General features: G+C 45.0%; 1 protein-coding gene across 1 annotated transcript in view; it reads left to right on the forward strand.

The window, feature by feature from the left end:
• Window positions 1–13,305: 13,305 nt before the first annotated feature.
• SUB1 (SUB1 regulator of transcription) overlaps window positions 13,306–18,335 on the forward strand; it is a 28,343-nt gene continuing 23,313 nt past the window's right edge. The window contains exon 1 of the mRNA XM_057312184.1: window positions 13,306–13,411. Coding sequence (XP_057168167.1) covers window positions 13,341–13,411 — 71 coding nt within the window. The 5' untranslated portion in view covers window positions 13,306–13,340. The remainder of the gene's footprint in view (window positions 13,412–18,335) is intronic.

Here is an 18,335-nt window from a genome sequence, read left to right on the forward strand (position 1 = left end):
AATCTTAAAATTCAATTAGGGAAGTAAGATCATAATTTTAACTTTAACATTTTTAAAAAAAGATTTTATTTATTTCTTTGCCAGAGATTGAGAGAGAGACAGTGTGCACAAACAGGGGAGCGGCAGGCAGAGGGAGAAGCAGGCTCCCCACTGAGCAAGGAGCCCGATGTGGGACTAGATACCTGGACCCCAGGACCATGACTTGAGCCAAAGGCAGACACTCAACCAGCTGAGCCCTGGCCCCCCTTAATTTTAATATTTTTAAAGCCATTACTATGTTCTAGACACTGTGCTAAATGCGTCCCTAAAATTGAACATTTTCGGCAGCCTGTGCGGTAGGTAGGATTGCCACCATCTTGGAGGACAGGAACTGGGACATGCTAGTGCTTTGCCAGCTGTCTCCAGGTCAGAGTTGAAAGCCTAGATGAGCCACCTCTCACTCTGAAGGCTGTGCTCTCTCTCTCTAAATCAGAGGATGAGGTTAGCTTGATCATGTTAGCCCAGTCTTGCAGGGCTGGAGAAACTGGTGTGGCCTGCAGAGGTAAGGATAGGTGGTGCTAGGTTACATTGGAAATATTAGTCACCTGTTGTAGTTGTAATATACTTCTACCCACTGCCTAGAACTAGAACAGAATTTGTTTGCAAGTGAAAGGGATAGAGAATCCACCTACGGATGACCTCTGTCCTCTCCATTGGTATTTTTACAGAGGAAGGAAAATGGCCCCCAAGGCCTCTAACTTAACTGATGTCTTAGAGATGGTTACGACAGGGGAGGTGGGATACTAGGACCTGAATGCTGGCCTATTGACAAGTCAGATTCTTGTTTATTCTAGGATTGTATTGTTGTTTAGTGCCTACATTGAATATCTATCTATCTGTCTGTTTCCAGGTTCCCCACATTGCCACTGAAATAATTTTTGGCCTAGAGCCATTTGAAGGGTCTAGCCAACCCTCCTAACTTTGAACTAGTGACAAAAACCAGCAAACCCTCATAAAGGGGAAGGAAACTGGGGACTCCAGCAGGAGTTATAGTTTTATTTTTTTATTTTTATTTATTTTTAAAGATTTTACTTATTTATTTGAGATAGAGAGCACAAATGGGGAGGAGGATCAGAGGGAGAGGGACAAGTGAACTCCTCGCTGAGCAGGGAACCTGATGTGGGGCTTGATCTCAGGGTCCTGGGATTATGATCTGAGCTGAAGGCAGACACTTAACCTATTGAGCCACCCAGGCGCCCTGGGAGTTACAGTTTTAGAACAAGCATGAACAAGACAAGAGTGGGGAAGGCATGTGGCAGGCAGAACCGACCACTTATCCAGTTGGGTTCTCCAAGTCTAGACCATTGCGGAGGGGCTTCCTAGAGGCAGATACCTATACCTCAGCTCTGATTTGAACCCTGCTGAATCCAGTTCTATTCTGCTAGGTAGGAATTTAGGACTACAGTGATGGTCAATTTTATGTACTGCCTTGGCTAGGCAGGGCTATGTCAAACACCAGTCTAGATGTTGCTGGGAAGGCATTTTCAGAGGTGATTAACATTTAAATAAGTAGACTTTGAGTAAAGCAGATTACCCTCGATGATATGGGTGGGCCTCATCCAATCAGTTGAAAGCCTAAAGAGCGAAAAACTGAGGTTCCCCAAGGAAGAGGAAATTCTGCCTGTCAACTGCCTTTGCACTCAAGACTACAACATGAGCTCTTCCCTGGGTCTCCAGCCTGCCTTGCAGATTTCAGACTTTCTAGCCTCCACAATCATGTGAGCTGATTCCTTAAAATCTCTCTCTCTCTCTCTCTTGCTATGTGTGTGTGTGCATGCGTTGCACACGTGTGGGCACACACACACATCCTATTGGTTGTGTTTCTTTTGGAAAACCCTGACTAATACAACTACCCCAATGTCCAGAGATACATGGCCTCTGTGCTCCTATGATTTGGTGTTAGGGTGGAATTTACAGCTGGTGGGGTAGCTTAGCTCTCAGGCCCCATCTCACTGGGGACAAGGCTGTAGGAAAAACCAACAGGAGGCACTGAAGGAAATACAGTGCTCATGGACGGCCCAGTTTAAACAGTACCCAGAATCCTTACAGCAGCTTGTTTTGAAAGAACCTTTTTTAAAAATCATGGTCTTTTTCTTGATTATAGCTTTTTGTCTATTTACATTTCTGATGCTGTTTGTTTTTCCCAGTCTGGTGAGGAGTCTGCAAGATAGCAGCCCCCATCCCCAGGCTTACTCATGGGGGAAACAGTCCAGGCAGTAATGGTCCATCTCCGTTCTCTAGCAGAGCTCATCACCCCACCAGCTGTACTGGAGACAGCAGGGGAGGCACTCTCCAGATGCGCAGAGGCTGGCTTGAAGCGGTGGAAATTGAAGTTCTGGGAGGAGCGAGCTGCATCGGCAGCTGCAGGCAAAGCAGTAGGGCAGGGCATGGGCTGGAAGCAGGAGAGAGGACGGGCCTGGAAAGCCTGGCTCCTCTCAGCAGCACCCTTCCCTTGAAAGCCAGGACACAGAGTGCAGGAGCGCAGAGGGGACCATCCTGACTGGCGGGTTCTCTCCAGGCGTCCTGCACATCCCCTCTGGTGACAGAGGTAGTTCGGGCTTATCCCTGGGACCATCATGGACGCCAGATGCACAGGAAACGACACTAATCACTTTCCTGCCTTGTGGGCATCCTGAGAGATGCTGTGTGCGGAAGCACCCGACCCTGTACCAGCAACACCCATTTTACTGTGACCTTTGGTACCCAGAGAAAACGAACTTCGATAGCCAGATTGCTATGCCAAACGAACAAGATGTCTATTATCCACCTATTTGCTTCCTTATAGATAGATAAATATTTATAATTCTATATATAAATTCCCTGCATTATAAATTTAAAAGGTTATTATTTGGGACACCTGGGTGCCTCAGTTGGTTAAGCGTCTGCCTTTGACTCAGGTCATGATCCCAGGGTCCTGGGATGGAGCCGGCACTGGACTCCCTGCTCAGTGGGCAGTCTGCTTCTCCCTCTCCCTCTGTCCCCTGCCCCCCATTCTTTGTCTCTCTCAAATAAATTAATAAAATCTTTAGGAAAAAGGGGTTGTTAGTTGTAGCCATTGGCATCATTTTCAGATGAGACAGGAAGGAGGTGGGAACATTTGCAGGTGAGTTTCTGTGGACAGAGACCTGTGTGGTGTTTGGAAGTCTCTCTGAAGGGTGTAGCAGGGCCCCTAGCTTCCCCCTCCTACACTAAGTCAGGGCTCCCAGATACCATGTGCAATATCTCATTGTAATACACTGTTGGATATAATTTTAGGATGGCTAGAATACTGAGTTACTGTGATTTGTCATCTTCTTATTCAGAATTCACAGGAATGAATGTCCTACGATGGGAAAGTCGCTTTGATAAAGTCAGCGGAGGCACTGACAGCTCCCAAAAGCTGCAGTTCTCAAATGGGGACTATTTTGACTCCTGGAGGATATTGGGCAATGTTTGGAGCTGTTTTTCGGTTGTCATGACTGGGGGAGGGGTGTCCTTGGCTTCCAGTAGAGGCCAGGGATGCTGCTAAGCATGTTACAGTGCACGGAAGAGCCCCACCACGGAGAGTCGCTCCACCCCCGGGGCAGGAGTATCGGGGTTGAGAAACTCTGCCCGAGGGCCAGTCAGCAATCCTTCAGACTGGCCCTCTTCGCAATCTTTCTTTCTTTCTTTTTTTTTTTTTAAGATTTTATTTATTTATTTGACAGAGAGAGAGAGACAGCCAGCGAGAGAGGGAACACAGGCACGGGGAGTGGGAGAGGAAGAAGCAGGCTCCCAGCGGAAGAGCCCGATGTGGGGCTCGATCCCAGAGCGCTGGGATCACGCCCTGAGCCGAAGGCAGCCGCTTAATGACTGAGCCACCCAGGCGCCCCCTTCTTTGCAATCTTTGTGGGCAACAGGAACATCTCTGGCTTCCGTCTTTCTCCTGCATTTTTGGACCCCCTTGTCCTTTCTCTGGGATAGCCTCCTCAGGACAAGCTATGTGTTCTTAAAAGTATGGAAAACACGCAGTCCAGTTCAGACTCGGATAACCTGCGCCCTTAGTTCTTCTTCCACTTGCTTCGTTGTGCCAGCACGTTGACAGGTGAGGCGTGCAGGGGGCAGTCCACAGGATGAATGTCACACAGAGGTGTGAGGGCCCGGCCTCCCACATACCTCCCTTGGTCCCCAAAGAGACCTGCTTGAGGCCAGGCAGGCCCCAGAGCAGGAAGGGATCCAGAAGGCTGGGGCCTCTTTTTGCATTTTTAAGGGACTTGAACTTTGAAGGAAATTAACCTAAAACAAATGGTGGGAGCCATTCAGCCTTTGTTTGAGGCTCCCCTGCGGGAAGGAATGCCTTGCTTCAGCAGGATTGTCTAGACTCAGAAATTCAAGTGTCTGCAAGGGGCCACGATGGGAGGAAGGTTGAAAAAGTATACAGCTTAAAACGTCCTACTTGACCTTGTTCAGGTGTACCCGTCAAGGCCTAAGCAAGCCTTGCTCTTCTAGAAGCTCCCCAGGCCTGGGTTTAGGGGAGGAGAAGGCCAGGGGCCTAGGGCACAAAATCCACAGAGGCCCTCCCTCTTGGGTCCTGGGAGTTCAGGGGCAGGGCAGCACCAACTTGAGAATGCTCCAGCTCCCTCTCCTGCCTCCCCCTACTTCTGTCCCGCCAGCTGCCTCTGCTGTTGGAAAGGGTGTAGTTGGATGCAAAATGCTTGTAAGCAGGCATTCCGCACCCCCCCCCCCCCCCCCCCCGCCCCGGGTGGGGGCCCTGGGTGATCTTGAATCTCCTTTTGTCCAGCTTTGGAGAGAAACCCTAACAAAGTCTCTTGGTCTCAGATTCTTCCTTCCAGTTCTGACCCAGCCTATTCTTGGTCCAGATTTCTTTGCCGAGCGACCCGGTTCCGGGATGTGAGCCTAAGGCAGACACCCAACCGATTGAGCCACCCAGGCGCCGCCCCTCTCCTCCTCCTTCTGACTATCCAAGCGGTATCTCTCCTTTGACCTTCTGAATCCCTATGGTTCTCTGTGTGCTCTCTTAAAAAAAATTTTTTTAATGAAAAACAAATTGTCGTTGAAGTATACTTGACATACAATGTTATATGAGTTTTGGGTGTACAACATACTGATTCACCAGTTCCGTACACAGTGCTCACCACGGTACGTGCCATCTCCATCTGTCACCATGCGACGTCATGACGATATTATTAACTATATTCTCTGTGCTGTACTTTTCATCTCCATGACTTAGTTGTTTTCAACCAGAAGCTTGAACCTCTTAATCCCCTTCATCTATTTTACCTACCCGCCCTTCCCACCATGAGATTAGCATGTTCTCCATATTTAAGAGTTTGGTTTTTTTGTTTGTTCGTTTATTTTGTTTTTTTTTTTTTTTTTTTTTAGATTCCACATATTAATTCTGCTCTTTATTCAAGGCACCTGCTAGTGCTGTCATCCTTTTCCTTGCACTTATTTATCTATAATTTACCATTCATGGCAGGCTGAGTCATGGCCGCTAAGGATATCCACATCCCAATCCCTGGAACCTGTGAATGCACCTCACCTGGCAAGAAGGACTTTGCTGCTGTGATTCAGCTAGGGATCTTGAGATGAGGAGGTTTTCCTGGATTAGCCACATGGGCAAGTGGGATCACAAGGGTCCTTACAAGACAGAGGCAGAGGGAGAATGGATGACAGCAGGAGATGTGATGTTGCAGGGACTCGAGGAGGGGGCCAGGGGCCTAGGACCGTGGGCAGCCTTCCAAAGCTGGAGGCTAGCACAACAGGAAACATACTCGGTTTTCCGAACCTCAAAAGGAAAGAGCCCTGCCAACACCTCGCACTGAAGCTCGGTGGGAATGATTTCAGACTCGTGACCTCCAGAACACCGTAAGAGAATAAATCTGTGTCTCTGCGTCACCTAGTTGGTGGTTACTTGTTATAGCAGCAACAGGGAACTAGTACTCGATCTTTGTATTTGTAAATGGTACACAAGTTTTTCTCGACTACATATGCACGAAGGAGTCAGTGTGGTCTGGGATTAAAAGTCATGGCTCTGGGGCAATCAAACCCGGGTCCAAATTCTGGCTGCCCCTTGTAGTGGACATTTGCCAATGTTTTGTCTGCTCAGGCTTTTGAACTTTCTTCCTATGAGAGGCAGACTGTGTGACCTAATGTTCATTTTCCACTTTCTGTTATCAACAGAACTCCGATTTTGTACAGGGGGGTGAATGTGACCATCTTAAAAACAATCACATTTCATGCTCTCTCTGTAGCTCCGTAGCCACTGACAGTCCTTGCCATGTGGCCATTTCTGGGACGGGGCTGTCGAGGAAGGTCTTTAAAAGGGGATCGATTCTGACAGGCATGCACCTTTGTCCTTTGACTTCCCCTTTTTTCTCAGAAGCCCACATGCTAAGCATGGTGGAGTGGAAAGGTAGACCTATCTGGGGTCCCTAATGGAATCATGGGGACAGGGGTCCCACTCTGGTCTGCACACTTCCAGGCTTCTGGGAAGAATAAGCCTTTTATTTGGGGAAACCACTGTTTTTTGTCTTTGCTTTAAATATTTCTTTGGGAGAGTGGATACCACACTTCTCAATTAACAGAAACATTTTACAGTCTAGAGGTCTTTTATTTTTTCTACGCTCATCATGCCATGAATTCCTAGGGAGTGAATTCCAGCAGCTCAGGCTCCTTTCTGTTGCTTCTCACAGAATGTGCTTCTTGGGTGAAGCAGCCTGGCCCTTCATCTGAACCCAAGTACCTTCTCTTTGGCTTCCTTCTTTTTTTGCTCATTTTCCTTCAGACGCTACAGCAAGCTACCTCTCCTCTTAGAGTGCTTAATATGCTCATTACGTACAACAGTTCTCTTGGCAGGGCCCTGCCCTTCACTTTGTTTACAGCAATGCCAACGGCACGCTAGGAACCATGGTAGACTCTTCCAGTTTTGCCATGGTAACGTTTGTGGGGCATTCCCTTTTGAACAGCTCTCATTCCCTTAATGTCCACAATATCAACTTTCCTGTAAATTTGCATGTATGTGGCTAAAGGAACAACTCTATGTTTTCTGAAAGGCCTAGAGAACAGATAGCCAGAGCCCTTCCTCTTTTCTTCTTGTTGGTCATCTTGGTGCGTTCCTGGAAGATGGCGGCTCTGGCTGAAAGGCTAAGCCGCTGGTTTTTTGTGTCCTCTGTTACATTAACCCTATGATTTATCATTTGTTCCACTCTGTGGAACTTAGCCATTTCTATCTTTGATTCTAGTATATTCTAGTCCATTGTACATGTATCTATAACGAGGCTCCAAACTTCTTGAAGGAGGCAAATTACCAGCGGGTAGGAGCACAGTCTCTGGCGTTGCATAGCCCTGGGATATTTGTTAGGATGAGTAGTTCCAGTGTGTTATAGCAGACAAAACTCTGTGGTTCCGTGCTGTAGAAGCTGATCCGTTGTTCACATGAAGCCCGTTCTGGTATGCATTGTCATTCAATGGGCTCTTACATCATATAGTTCTTTACTGCTCAGTCTCCCCAGAGTGGTTTTCCCGTGTGCACAGTTAAGAACTTGGACAGATATAGCCACTCATTAGATTGAGTTGTAAGAAACTGACGACGTTTCAACACAAAAATTGCTTACAAAATGGCATTTTCACATGATTCTGCCTAATTTTACACGTGTGGTTTTATTTTATTTTTAAAAATTTTTATTTAACTTCAATGAACATATAATGTATTATTGGTTTCAGAGTTAAAGGTCTGTGATTCCTCATCTTATATAACACCTGGTGCTCATGACATCACATGCCCTTCTTGATGTCCATCACCCAGTTACCCCATCCCTCTACCTCTCTCCCCTCCAGCACCCCTCAGTTTTACATGTGTGATTTTTTAAAGATTTTATTTATTTATTTGACAGAGAGACAGCCAGCGAGAGAGGGAACACAAGCAGGGGGAGTGGGAGAGGAAGAAGCAGGCTTCTAGTGGAGGAGCCTGATGTGGGGCTCGATCCCAGAATGCTGGGATCACGCCCTGAGCTGAAGGCAGACGCTTAACGACTGCGCCACCCAGGTGCCCCTACATGTGTGATTTTAAGCAAGAGACTCTAAATCCATTTCCTCAGCTGTAAAATGGGGTGCCAGTACTCCCTCCCTCTAGGGAGGTTATACAGATTAAATAAGAGGATGAATGCAAAGGACTTAGGATAGGGTCTGACACATAGTAGGTGGCTCAAAGGGCTAGTGGCAAGCACATGATCTCTGGCACATACTAGCTACACTTTAACTATCTTTAAAGAAATTGAGATACAGTTCACATACCATAAAATTCACCCCTTTAATGAATACTTACATTTACATTGAGGTGGATGGAGCTGGAGGGTATTATGCTGTCAAACAGAGAAAGACAATTATCCTATGATTTCACACATATGTGGAAGCACCAGAGAGGCTCATAGGGGAAGGGAGGGAATAATGAATGGGAAGAAATCAGAGAGGGGGGAAAAACCACGAGAGACTCTTAACTAGAGGAAACAAATTGAGGAGCGGAGGCGGCGGGGGGTTGGGGGAACTGGGTGATGGGCATTAAGGAGGGCATGTGATGTTATGAGTCCTGGGTGTTATATGCAACTGATAAATTATTGAACACTACATCTGAAACTAATGATGTATTATATATTGGCTAATTGAATTTAAATAAAAAATTTTATTTTATTTTTATTTATTTATTTTTTAAAGATTTTATTTATTTATTTGAAGAAGAGAACAAGCACAGAGGGAGAGGGAGAAGCAGACTCCCCGCTGAGCAGAGAGCCCGATGCGGGGCTTGATCCCAGGACCCTGAGATCGTGACCTGAGCTGAAGGCAGATGCTTAACTGACTGAGCCACCCAGGCACCCCTAAATAAAAAAAAAAAATCACCCTTTTAAAGTGTACAATTCAGTGGGTTTTAGTGTATTCACAAAGTTGTACAACAATCACCACCAATTCCAGAACATTTTCACTACCCCGAAAAGAAACCTCATATCCAATTAGCAGTCACTTTAATTATCTTTTAACTGCGAGCCCTGGAATCAATCGTCTTTTTTCTTTAATATTATTATTTATTTACTTACTTTTAATTGAAGTGTAGTGGACACGCAATGTCACGTTAGTTTCAGGTGTACAACATAGTGATTCGATAACTCTAGATGTTATGCTGTACTTGACACAAGTGTAACTACCATCTGTCACCATACAACGCTTTTACAATACTGCTGGCTATGTTCCCTATGCTGTGCCTTTTATCCCTGTGACTTTTATTCATTTCATAATTGGAATCAATTATCTTTTGAAAGAATAAACTTTGTTAAGACTACCTTGCTGAGAGTACTTGCTTATAGGACTCATTCGATGTTTATTAATTTTATTGGCATGTCTTATAGAGGTAAAGAAACAATCCTTGTGTATTCACCGGCAGTCGATCACTTTAATGTGCATGCGCACGTGTGTGTTGTGTATAATATAATCACGGACATCTCATATTGAAGCTCGGAAATCAGATTCTCCCACACCAGAATAATAAAAAAGACAAAAATAAGAACAGCAATCATAATGTCAGTAACAGTCCTGGCTGTGTATTTAGGAAGACAGAAGGCTTTGTGAAGCTGTGAGGCTGTGGGGATCTCCACCTCCAGGTCTGGGAGAGAATCACGGGGGAGACTGGTAGGAAGAGTTCCGGTTGCTGCATTCCTCTCCCGTGCAGTGACCTTCTTCTTCCTCTTCCTGGTGGCAGCCCTGCAGCTCCTGGAGCCTCAAGAGAAGAAACAGAGCCAGTGTTTAGGAGGGTGGCTCGAAAGCTCCTCAATTGTATTTAATCTTTTATTTCAGAGCATTTTATAAATAGCACTCTTTTGGGCACACACAAAGAAGGGCAAGTCAAAGTAAAAATAGTCCTCCTTCGTAGCTAAGAATGTCTACTTTGCACACCTGTCAGACTGGATAGGAGGTGTCTCCGGGGGAGTTTGCCTGATTTTGTGCAGTTACAGCTATAGAAGCAGATGCATTTTTGCCTGCTTTACATTCTTAAAGAAAGGTCGTCCTGGAAAACAACCCACTTCAGTATTTACATTCGTCTGCATGGTGGATGGTTTCAATAGCTGATCACTGTACTATATTTATTCCGGAGACGGTTCATTGCTCTGATTTCGAAACAGCCCCGCTGTTGCACCTGCTGTGGCTACCAGCGCATTGTTCCGGCTTGGGTCCTTCCTTAAAAGTGTGAGCTGCTGTCACCTCAGAAGGAGCAAGAAATGTTGCGCCACTGCACTGAAATCACAGTAGTGCCGTGATTTTGATCTTTGATGCTAGGAATGAACAGACAGATATGAGAAAGAAACCTTTAATTGTGAATGTGACCGGTCCAGTGGCAAAACATTTGAGAAAATGAATAATCAAAATAAAACTTGCAGACCAAACAAAGCAACAAAAGTGAAAATAAAAACAGCCCGTGGTGTGTCCTGCCAACTGGTTACGCAGTTGTCTGGAATCCCATGGAATATTTAGTTTGACTGCTGACAGAGCAGGAAACTGAGACCTGAGAGGCAGAAGGACTTGCCGTAGCCCTATTCTGGTCAATATCACTACTGGTCTCTGGACTTGGCTCTTTAGCATTCTCTCTGTCACTCTAAACAGCTCCCCGTGTAGTAATTCTGAGTGACGGCAACATGGGGTTTGGACACCTGTAGCTCTTACCGTCAATTCAGCTGGCTTAACACTTAGCTATGAAGTCTGGAGCAGCCCTGAGTAGGTTTGGGAGTCAGGTGGCAACCAACACCGGCCTTGAAGGCATGGACTATGGTTATGCTTGATATTTGGAATGCAGGCAACTGCGATCAGACACTAGCACCTCTACTCTCCAGCTGTGTGATGCCGGTGTCCCCAGGTTGTCTTAACAAATAACAACAACCGGCTGGCTTGAAGCAACAGACATTTCTTCTCTCACAGTTCTGGAGCTGGAAGTCCAAACTCAAGGTGTCAGCGGCATCGTGCTACCTCTGATGGCTTCAGAGAAGAATACCTCCTTGCCTTCTCCTAGCTTCTGTGCCTTCCAGCAATCTGGTGGCCTTGGCTTGTAGACACTTCCTTCCAGTCTCTTCCTAGGTCATCACATGGCTCTCCTCCATGTCTCTGTAGCCAAATCTCCTCTTTTCTCTTATAAAGGCACCAGTTGTCGGGCTGACAGCCCACCATAGTATGATCTCATCTTCACTTGATGATTTGTGCAAAGATCCTATTTCCAAATGAGGGCACATTCACAGGTACGAGGAATAAACCAGTAAACCAGCCTTGGGTCAGAATACTAAAGGATAAATAAAAATTGCATAAATGACCTAAACAAATGTAAATTTGTATAGAGTGTTGAAGACAGGCAAGTTTTATTACAAAACTGTACTGGAGAAGAACCGTTCAATTTCATAGAACACATATCTCTTTTTAAAAAAAGCTCTAGGGGCGCCTGGGTGGCACAGTGGTTAAGTGTCTGCCTCTGGCTCAGGGCGTGATCCCGGCGTTATGGGATCGAGCCCCACATCAGGCTCCTCCGCTACGAGCCTGCTTCTTCCTCTCCCACTCCTCCTGCTTGTGTTCCCTCTCTCGCTGGCTGTCTCTATCTCTGTCAAATAAATAAATAAAATCTTTAAAAAAAATAAAAAATAGAAAAACTCTAGATCTTCAGAGCAGAGACATTAATCTGAGAATGTACTTTGGCAGAATCTAATACGGTAAGGGGGTCTCCAGATGTTTCTTTAAAGGTGAATTTTGAGCAACAGCTAAAACCAAGAAAAAGCAGAGAAGTAAAACAGCAGAGTTGTTTAATTTGTTTAACGGTTATAACAGTTGAAGTTCTCTTAGAGAATAAATTGAAAACAAATGTTTGGGAACAAATCATTTGCCAATGACTTTTAAATCATTTAAATTTTAAATAGTTTAAAACTATTCATTCGTGTTTTTCATTAAAAATAATTAAAGATGATGGCGCTGATTTCTTCACCTTCTATGTCCCTCTGTGTTTAGGTCCCTGTTTTCCTTATTTCATTCTTTTCTATAAGAATTTTATTTTTAAGTAATCTCTACACTCAATGTGGGGCTTGAACCCACAACCTCGAGAGTAAGAGTTGCATGCCCTACCGACTGAGCCAGCCAGGAGCCCCTCCTGATTTGGTTCTGTGTCCCAGTCTGACATAGTTAGATATACTTCTAAATGACTTTCCAAATTCAGCATTGTCATATTAAGGAATATAAAGTCGACGATATCCTAGGCACCACCATGAAAGAACAGAACTACTTACTGCTTGCAATCTAGGCCTAACAACCTAGCAGAAGCCACTGAGGGACAAGGATGTCCACATAGGGCGTTACCAAAAAGTAACTCTTTTAACAACAAAGAGAGATACCAAAAACCGTATACCTGTGTTGGTTCCTCAATCATAGTTAAATGTTTGAAACCGAAAGTAAGAAGCTGTTTGCTTTTGAACAACATGTATTTACTAAAGATAGAGTGATGTGAAAAGACCATAGTTCCGAATGAGATAAAGTGGCATTGTCATGTTGACCCTGGTCTGCAGGTTTCTGTGATGGCCCAGAGTCTATATCCTACATAGCTCTCCTGATCTCCAGTGTTCTGAGGTCTTACTGCATTGGATTTTTTGGGTTTCTCAATGCAGGCATCACTCAGCCCTGCGGCGTCTTGTTAAGTGGCTTCGTAGGGCCGCGGGCGGATGGAGTTCTTGCTTCAGCAGAGACCGTGACAGTATTCGATTGTCTGTTCAATCACTATGCCTACCCCGTTAGCTGATAGAGCTTATGCTGTGCTCGCGGACAGTCTCCCTAGGGGTGTGATGGCCATCCAGCTACGTAAACCCTAGCGTTGGGCCCCAGCTGAAGAGGAGAATGCTTGGATTGGATTTTCATATTGGTTTCATTATCACAGGCCTAGCAACATAGGATGCGTGTTAAGTATGGAGTACTCCTAAAGTTTGACGAAGCAATACAACCTGAATGGACTGTCCTCCACGGTAGTCTCCTTGGGAGGTTACGTACTTGTTCAAACAGCAATACCACATTTATGCTCGAATTCTTCTCCCCCCCCCCAAGTTGCCACCAGGGCTAGTTAGTGATCCATATAAGGATATCATTTTATGAATGTTTTAATGACTCATAGCCATGGATCTGAGACTTCTTTTGCTCTTTACAAATAGAAATTGACCTCAAAAGCTAAATATTTCCCATTACCAGGGACAGATAAAAGACCGTGCTTTAAGCTCGGACAGCTATTCTCAAAACAGAGTTCTGAAAGTTAACTCTGACCAATGTCAGAGTCATTGCGATCATCACAGCTTCTAAGAAGAAGACGTCTGAAGGGGAAGACATTCATTTGGATGTAAGTTACGGCATATTTACTGGAAACTAATCACACTATTTTATAGAGCATTCAATAAGTCAGGTATAGATCATAAGAGGAGTTATGCTATCACCTAGTAAAAATGGTACATATATTTTAGCTATTATAAAATGCATTCTTCTATAAAAGGTGACATAGCATTTCTAATGAAAGTTTGATCTAAGAATAGCTCCACTACCAAGTTCAGAAAAGTCACCCTAGGGGAAAAATGCTTAGCAGTTTGTATTTAAATAGCCTCCTTAAATACATTCTTGTTACTCATTGCGTATGACCTTACATATAATTCATATTTATTTATAATTACTTGAGTGAGAAGAAGTAGTAAACTTTGGGAACTATAAATTATTAACTTTTTAATGTTCTACTTTGAAAGTTAATTTCAGCAGATAAATAGAAAAAAAGAGAAAAAGCCTGTAGCAGCTTGTTTGGTAGAAGAAAATTCTGGTGAGTAGGGCACAGCCCTGCACATTCAGGAGCAAACACAACCCTCCCTCTCCCCCCACATTCCTATCGGTTTGTCCACTTTGCTCTCCAGCTGTCCACAGAGGAATTTTGCTCTTTGCTTTTGATTGCTGTTGGCGTTTTGATTTAGAGTTATTTCTCACTAAAGCCAGGCCCACGTAACACCGAGTGAATATTCTTACTGATTCTTTCCCTCTCTGTCTCTAGACCTAACTTTCCAGACTCTTAGCAGGGTAGGAAAGGGAGAAAGGAAACTACTTTCTCCATCTTCCTCAGAGCCTGTAAAACATGACTTCTTTCCTTAGCTTTTTCTCACTTCTCTACATCTGAGGATATAGATGTCGCTCATATCCTGAGAAGAGAGATGGTTCCAGTGTCTCCTCTTAGGGAGAGGGTGCACCGCCCTGTTATGTTGCACCCTCTCCCTTCCCACCTCTCCAGCATCGCTGCACCGAAGGGCGCCCCGGGCTCCCTTGCACTTCTTTCCTTATCTGGTGTATGTTCCAATGCCCCCTCCTAGGGGTTCTCAAGACCTCTAGATGTCCAAAGCCACCAACACTTCACTATTCAAATGGATGGTTGTTCCTATCACTTCATTTGCTGCAGGATCTCCAGTAGTCTTGCTGAGTTGTCCAAAAACCTTCTGGAGGGAATTATGGTCTAATCATTCCGTGCTGTGGTCTGCTTCCCTGTTTTAGTCTAGATGCTCTTGACCAGGGGCTCCTGACCTCCCTTGGTGCCCACCCCATCCCTGGCACACGGCTCTGCTCCTCTTTCTTTATTTCTTGTCCCCTCTTCTTTGTATGTTACAGGTGTAGCTCTTGTACTACAAACTCAGGCTCGGGAGAAATGTGACTTTCTTGATTTTTCTATGATTGCATTTAACAATCACCGTTCATTCCATGTAGTGGCAGAAACTTCATTTCAGCCCATTTCAGGTTAAACTCATGATTTCACCCTTTCCTTCTTTCTCCCTTTCTAAATTCTGGGCAGGGGTGGGGTGGGCTTCTATGCTATCAGAGCATCAAGGGTGGTGGTGGGGTCTAGCCTATTTCCCACCCCCCCATCCCAAGCAGGTCTTCAGTTAAGAGTTGGTCATGTCTGGTTCTTGTCTTTCTTGCTTCTTCACACTGGTATTTGTTGAGATGTCCTTTGTTCTGTCCAGTCTATCCAGATCATGGCTGGTGAGATCTCCTTGCCCTGACTGCAAGGTGTCTTCCGGTCTGCTGGTTGCCAGCACCACATCTGGGTTACTCTTGGCAAATGAGGAAGACATTCTGCGGAGTTCTGCAGCACCTTGGTGGGTCCTGGAAATGAGTGAGGAAGCTGCCTTAGGCCTGCTATCCGTGGCACACAGACATCTCTATGTACACCCTGTGGGGTACAGAGGACTTCTGGGAGCTTGCCCACCTGGCTAGCAAGTCACTGATTTGCTTTGCTCTCAGATCCTCAAACTCTCTGGGGATCGTCCCCCAGGGTGGGTCTGGGGACAGGGCACAAGGGTACTTCTCAAAGACACTGATGAGAACTTTTATTTCATTCCTCTCTTACTCTCCCTTTCCCTAGTCTGGAGAACATCTCCAGGGGGTTGGGGTAGGGACAGAAAGAACAAGATTTGACTCATGACATATTGTTTTAAATCTATAATTTTTACCTGGATTCCTAAGATTTTAAAAGTCAAAAGCCAAGAATCCGAGCCCTGTGCTCGCTCTAACATCCTTCTCCTGGTAGAATGCTGTAGCTGGGAAAGTGGGAAGTCGGGGGAAGGATAAGGGTCAGAAAGTGGGAAGTGCTGGGAATGGGAACTATACTGGGTAACATTTCAAAATAATATTCTGCTGCCTGAACAAATCTTTTTCTGAAGTTTTGGAAGAACTGAGTACTGGAGGTGTTCGCAGTGCAGCGCATGGCAGGGAACCACCGAAAAGTCCTCCCCAGCCCTCCAGGGCTCTAGGGATTTCTCCCTACCTGTCTCTTTCTCAAGCTCTGGTCTTCCAGGGCAACTGAACTGTTTCCCTCCCTCTTTCTCTTCTCTTCTCATCTCTGCTCCCCAGACTATGTCCCTTTCTGGTCTACTTACAGACACTCCAAATTTAGCTCATTTTGTATCATCCACTTCTTCCAGAGCAAGACCTGGCATAGGGGATGGGGTCCATTCACATCCAAAGATCCCCTCTAGGATTTTTCCTACAAAGGAGCAATGCCCAGGTGCCTGGCTGTCTCAGTCTGAGGAGCTGGTAACTCTTGGTCTCGGGGTTGTGAATTTGAGCCCCATGTTGAATATAGAGATTACTTAAAATAAATAAATAATTTTTTTTAAAAAAGGAACAATTCCCCACTTTATCCTGTATAAAGGTACATGAATTTGCCTCCCTCCTATTATTTGAAAGCAACTGCAGTCTTATTTTGCTGTAAACAAAACAAAACAAAACAAAAAAACACAAATTCCTTCCTCTTTCACTTAAATGTAAACTTTAATTTTTGTTAACTTTTTGAATTTATATATATATATATTTAAATGGTGGAAATCACTTATTTTCGAGGATTTGCTAACAGTTTCCCCAAGTATCAAAACCCAAGAAAACAGCCAACTGCATTTGCATGCAAAGCCTCACATTTCCCTGCTTCTAAAAATTCATACTTCCTTAACAGTTCTCCTCCTCCCAGAGCTCAGAGAATCGAAACCCAAACCTGTTGCAGGCATATCGCCCAGTTCCCTCAGTGACACAGAAACTGAATGAAAACTTTTGTTACAGGGGGAGGGGACAGAGAGGCAGAGGACGCTGTATTTATTTACTGGTGCCTGGTTTACCTAGAATATTAAGCCAGATTTTGAAGGAGACCAAACTATGCCATCCTAAAATATGCCTTGAAATTGACATCAAAATTATTTTGAGCTAAAAGCACTTAAAAAAGCCCCAGCAGGTACAAGAGGACCCTCTGGCTATCCCCCTTTTCTTCTTAAATGCAGAAGATCAAACCCCCATGTGGAAGATGTCTTTCCCAAACCAGAAGGAAAGTATCTTATCACCAAGACAGGAAATTGAGACTGAGAGAATTCTGTACAAATAGGCCTTGTTCAAAAAATTCTTATCTTTCTTCAGCCTCCCCACATAAGTGAGTTACTTCTCCACAGTTACCTTTCCTTCAACCTAATAGAAAGACTTGTAGGTTTTACAACTACTTGGAGTCGTCATTTCCTTCCGAGAGCTGCAGTGCCACGCAAAACTTACATTAAATACCTTTGTATGCTTTTCTCCTCTTTATCTGTCTTATGTCAATTTAAATCTCAGAGTCAGTGAAGACCCTGAGAGGGTGGAGGTGAACTCTTGCCTCTCTTACAATTTTGTTAGGTAGGTGCATGCGAGAGAGAGGAGAACAGAGAGCACCCCCCCAAATCAGGCTGTGTCAGTGTTTATTTACATGGCTATTTTTATTTCATTATGATTTAGAGTTTCATACACACACGCACACACACACACACACACTATAGGTTTATATACTTATTTATTTTTATTTTATTTTATTTTATTTTAAGAAAGTGCACACACAGGCACTTATGAGTGGCGGGGGAAGGGCAGAGGGCGAGAGAGAGAGAATCTTAAGCAGGCTCTTTGCCAAGCATGGAGTCCTACTCCGGGCTTGATCTCACAACCCTGAGATCATGACCTGAGCCGAAATCAAGAGTCAGACACTTAACCCACTGAGCCACCCAGGCGCTCCACAAAATATATATTTTTAAGGAATTAACTTGTGTTTTTGTCTGCATTTAATCTTTTGAAAGTTAAATAATCCTAGAAGGGGAAGAGTCTGGGGAGGGATGTTTTGCCTGAGTGTTCAGACTTAGATGCAGCTTCTAAATTCAGCTTGTTCCTCAGGCCCTGCACACATGCCGTACTCCCTCCAGTTTCTCCAGAAAAGATATCATTCCCTTCTGGGAGATGGGGCGGGCGGCGGGGGGGCTGCAGGAACCACTGATCTCATTGCTCCCTATGTAGTCCCCATCTTTCCCCACTTTTCTCATTCCCATCCCCTGCACCCTCTACCCCTCCATGCCATCTCAGGCCTGCAATTCTGAGCTTCTAGAGGATTCCACATCTACTTTGCCAACTCCCTTGCCATTCTTCTATCTGCTGTTCTTTATGTTTAGGGATTTCGCACCATCTATGTTCTCTGCTGTGGCGGCTATGAGAATGCATGTCTCTGTTCTCCTATTTACAGGGAGTGAGATCGACCTAGGGCCTGGTGGTCTCTGCTGCGTACTGTTTTTTACCAAGTGTTGCTCTGCTGGGGTCGTGGCCTCCTCCATCTCCTGGGTACTGCGTCCTCTCTTGTTGTACACTGAGGCCTAGGAGTTTATTTCCAGCGTTCACCTTGCGCCCACACCATTCCATAGTGGTGCCTTAATCAGTGGCAAAGAAGGAAGGTGGACCATGCTTCC

Source organism: Ursus arctos, unplaced genomic scaffold, assembly GCF_023065955.2.
Source record: "Ursus arctos isolate Adak ecotype North America unplaced genomic scaffold, UrsArc2.0 scaffold_15, whole genome shotgun sequence".
NCBI classification, from domain to species: Eukaryota; Metazoa; Chordata; class Mammalia; order Carnivora; family Ursidae; genus Ursus; species Ursus arctos.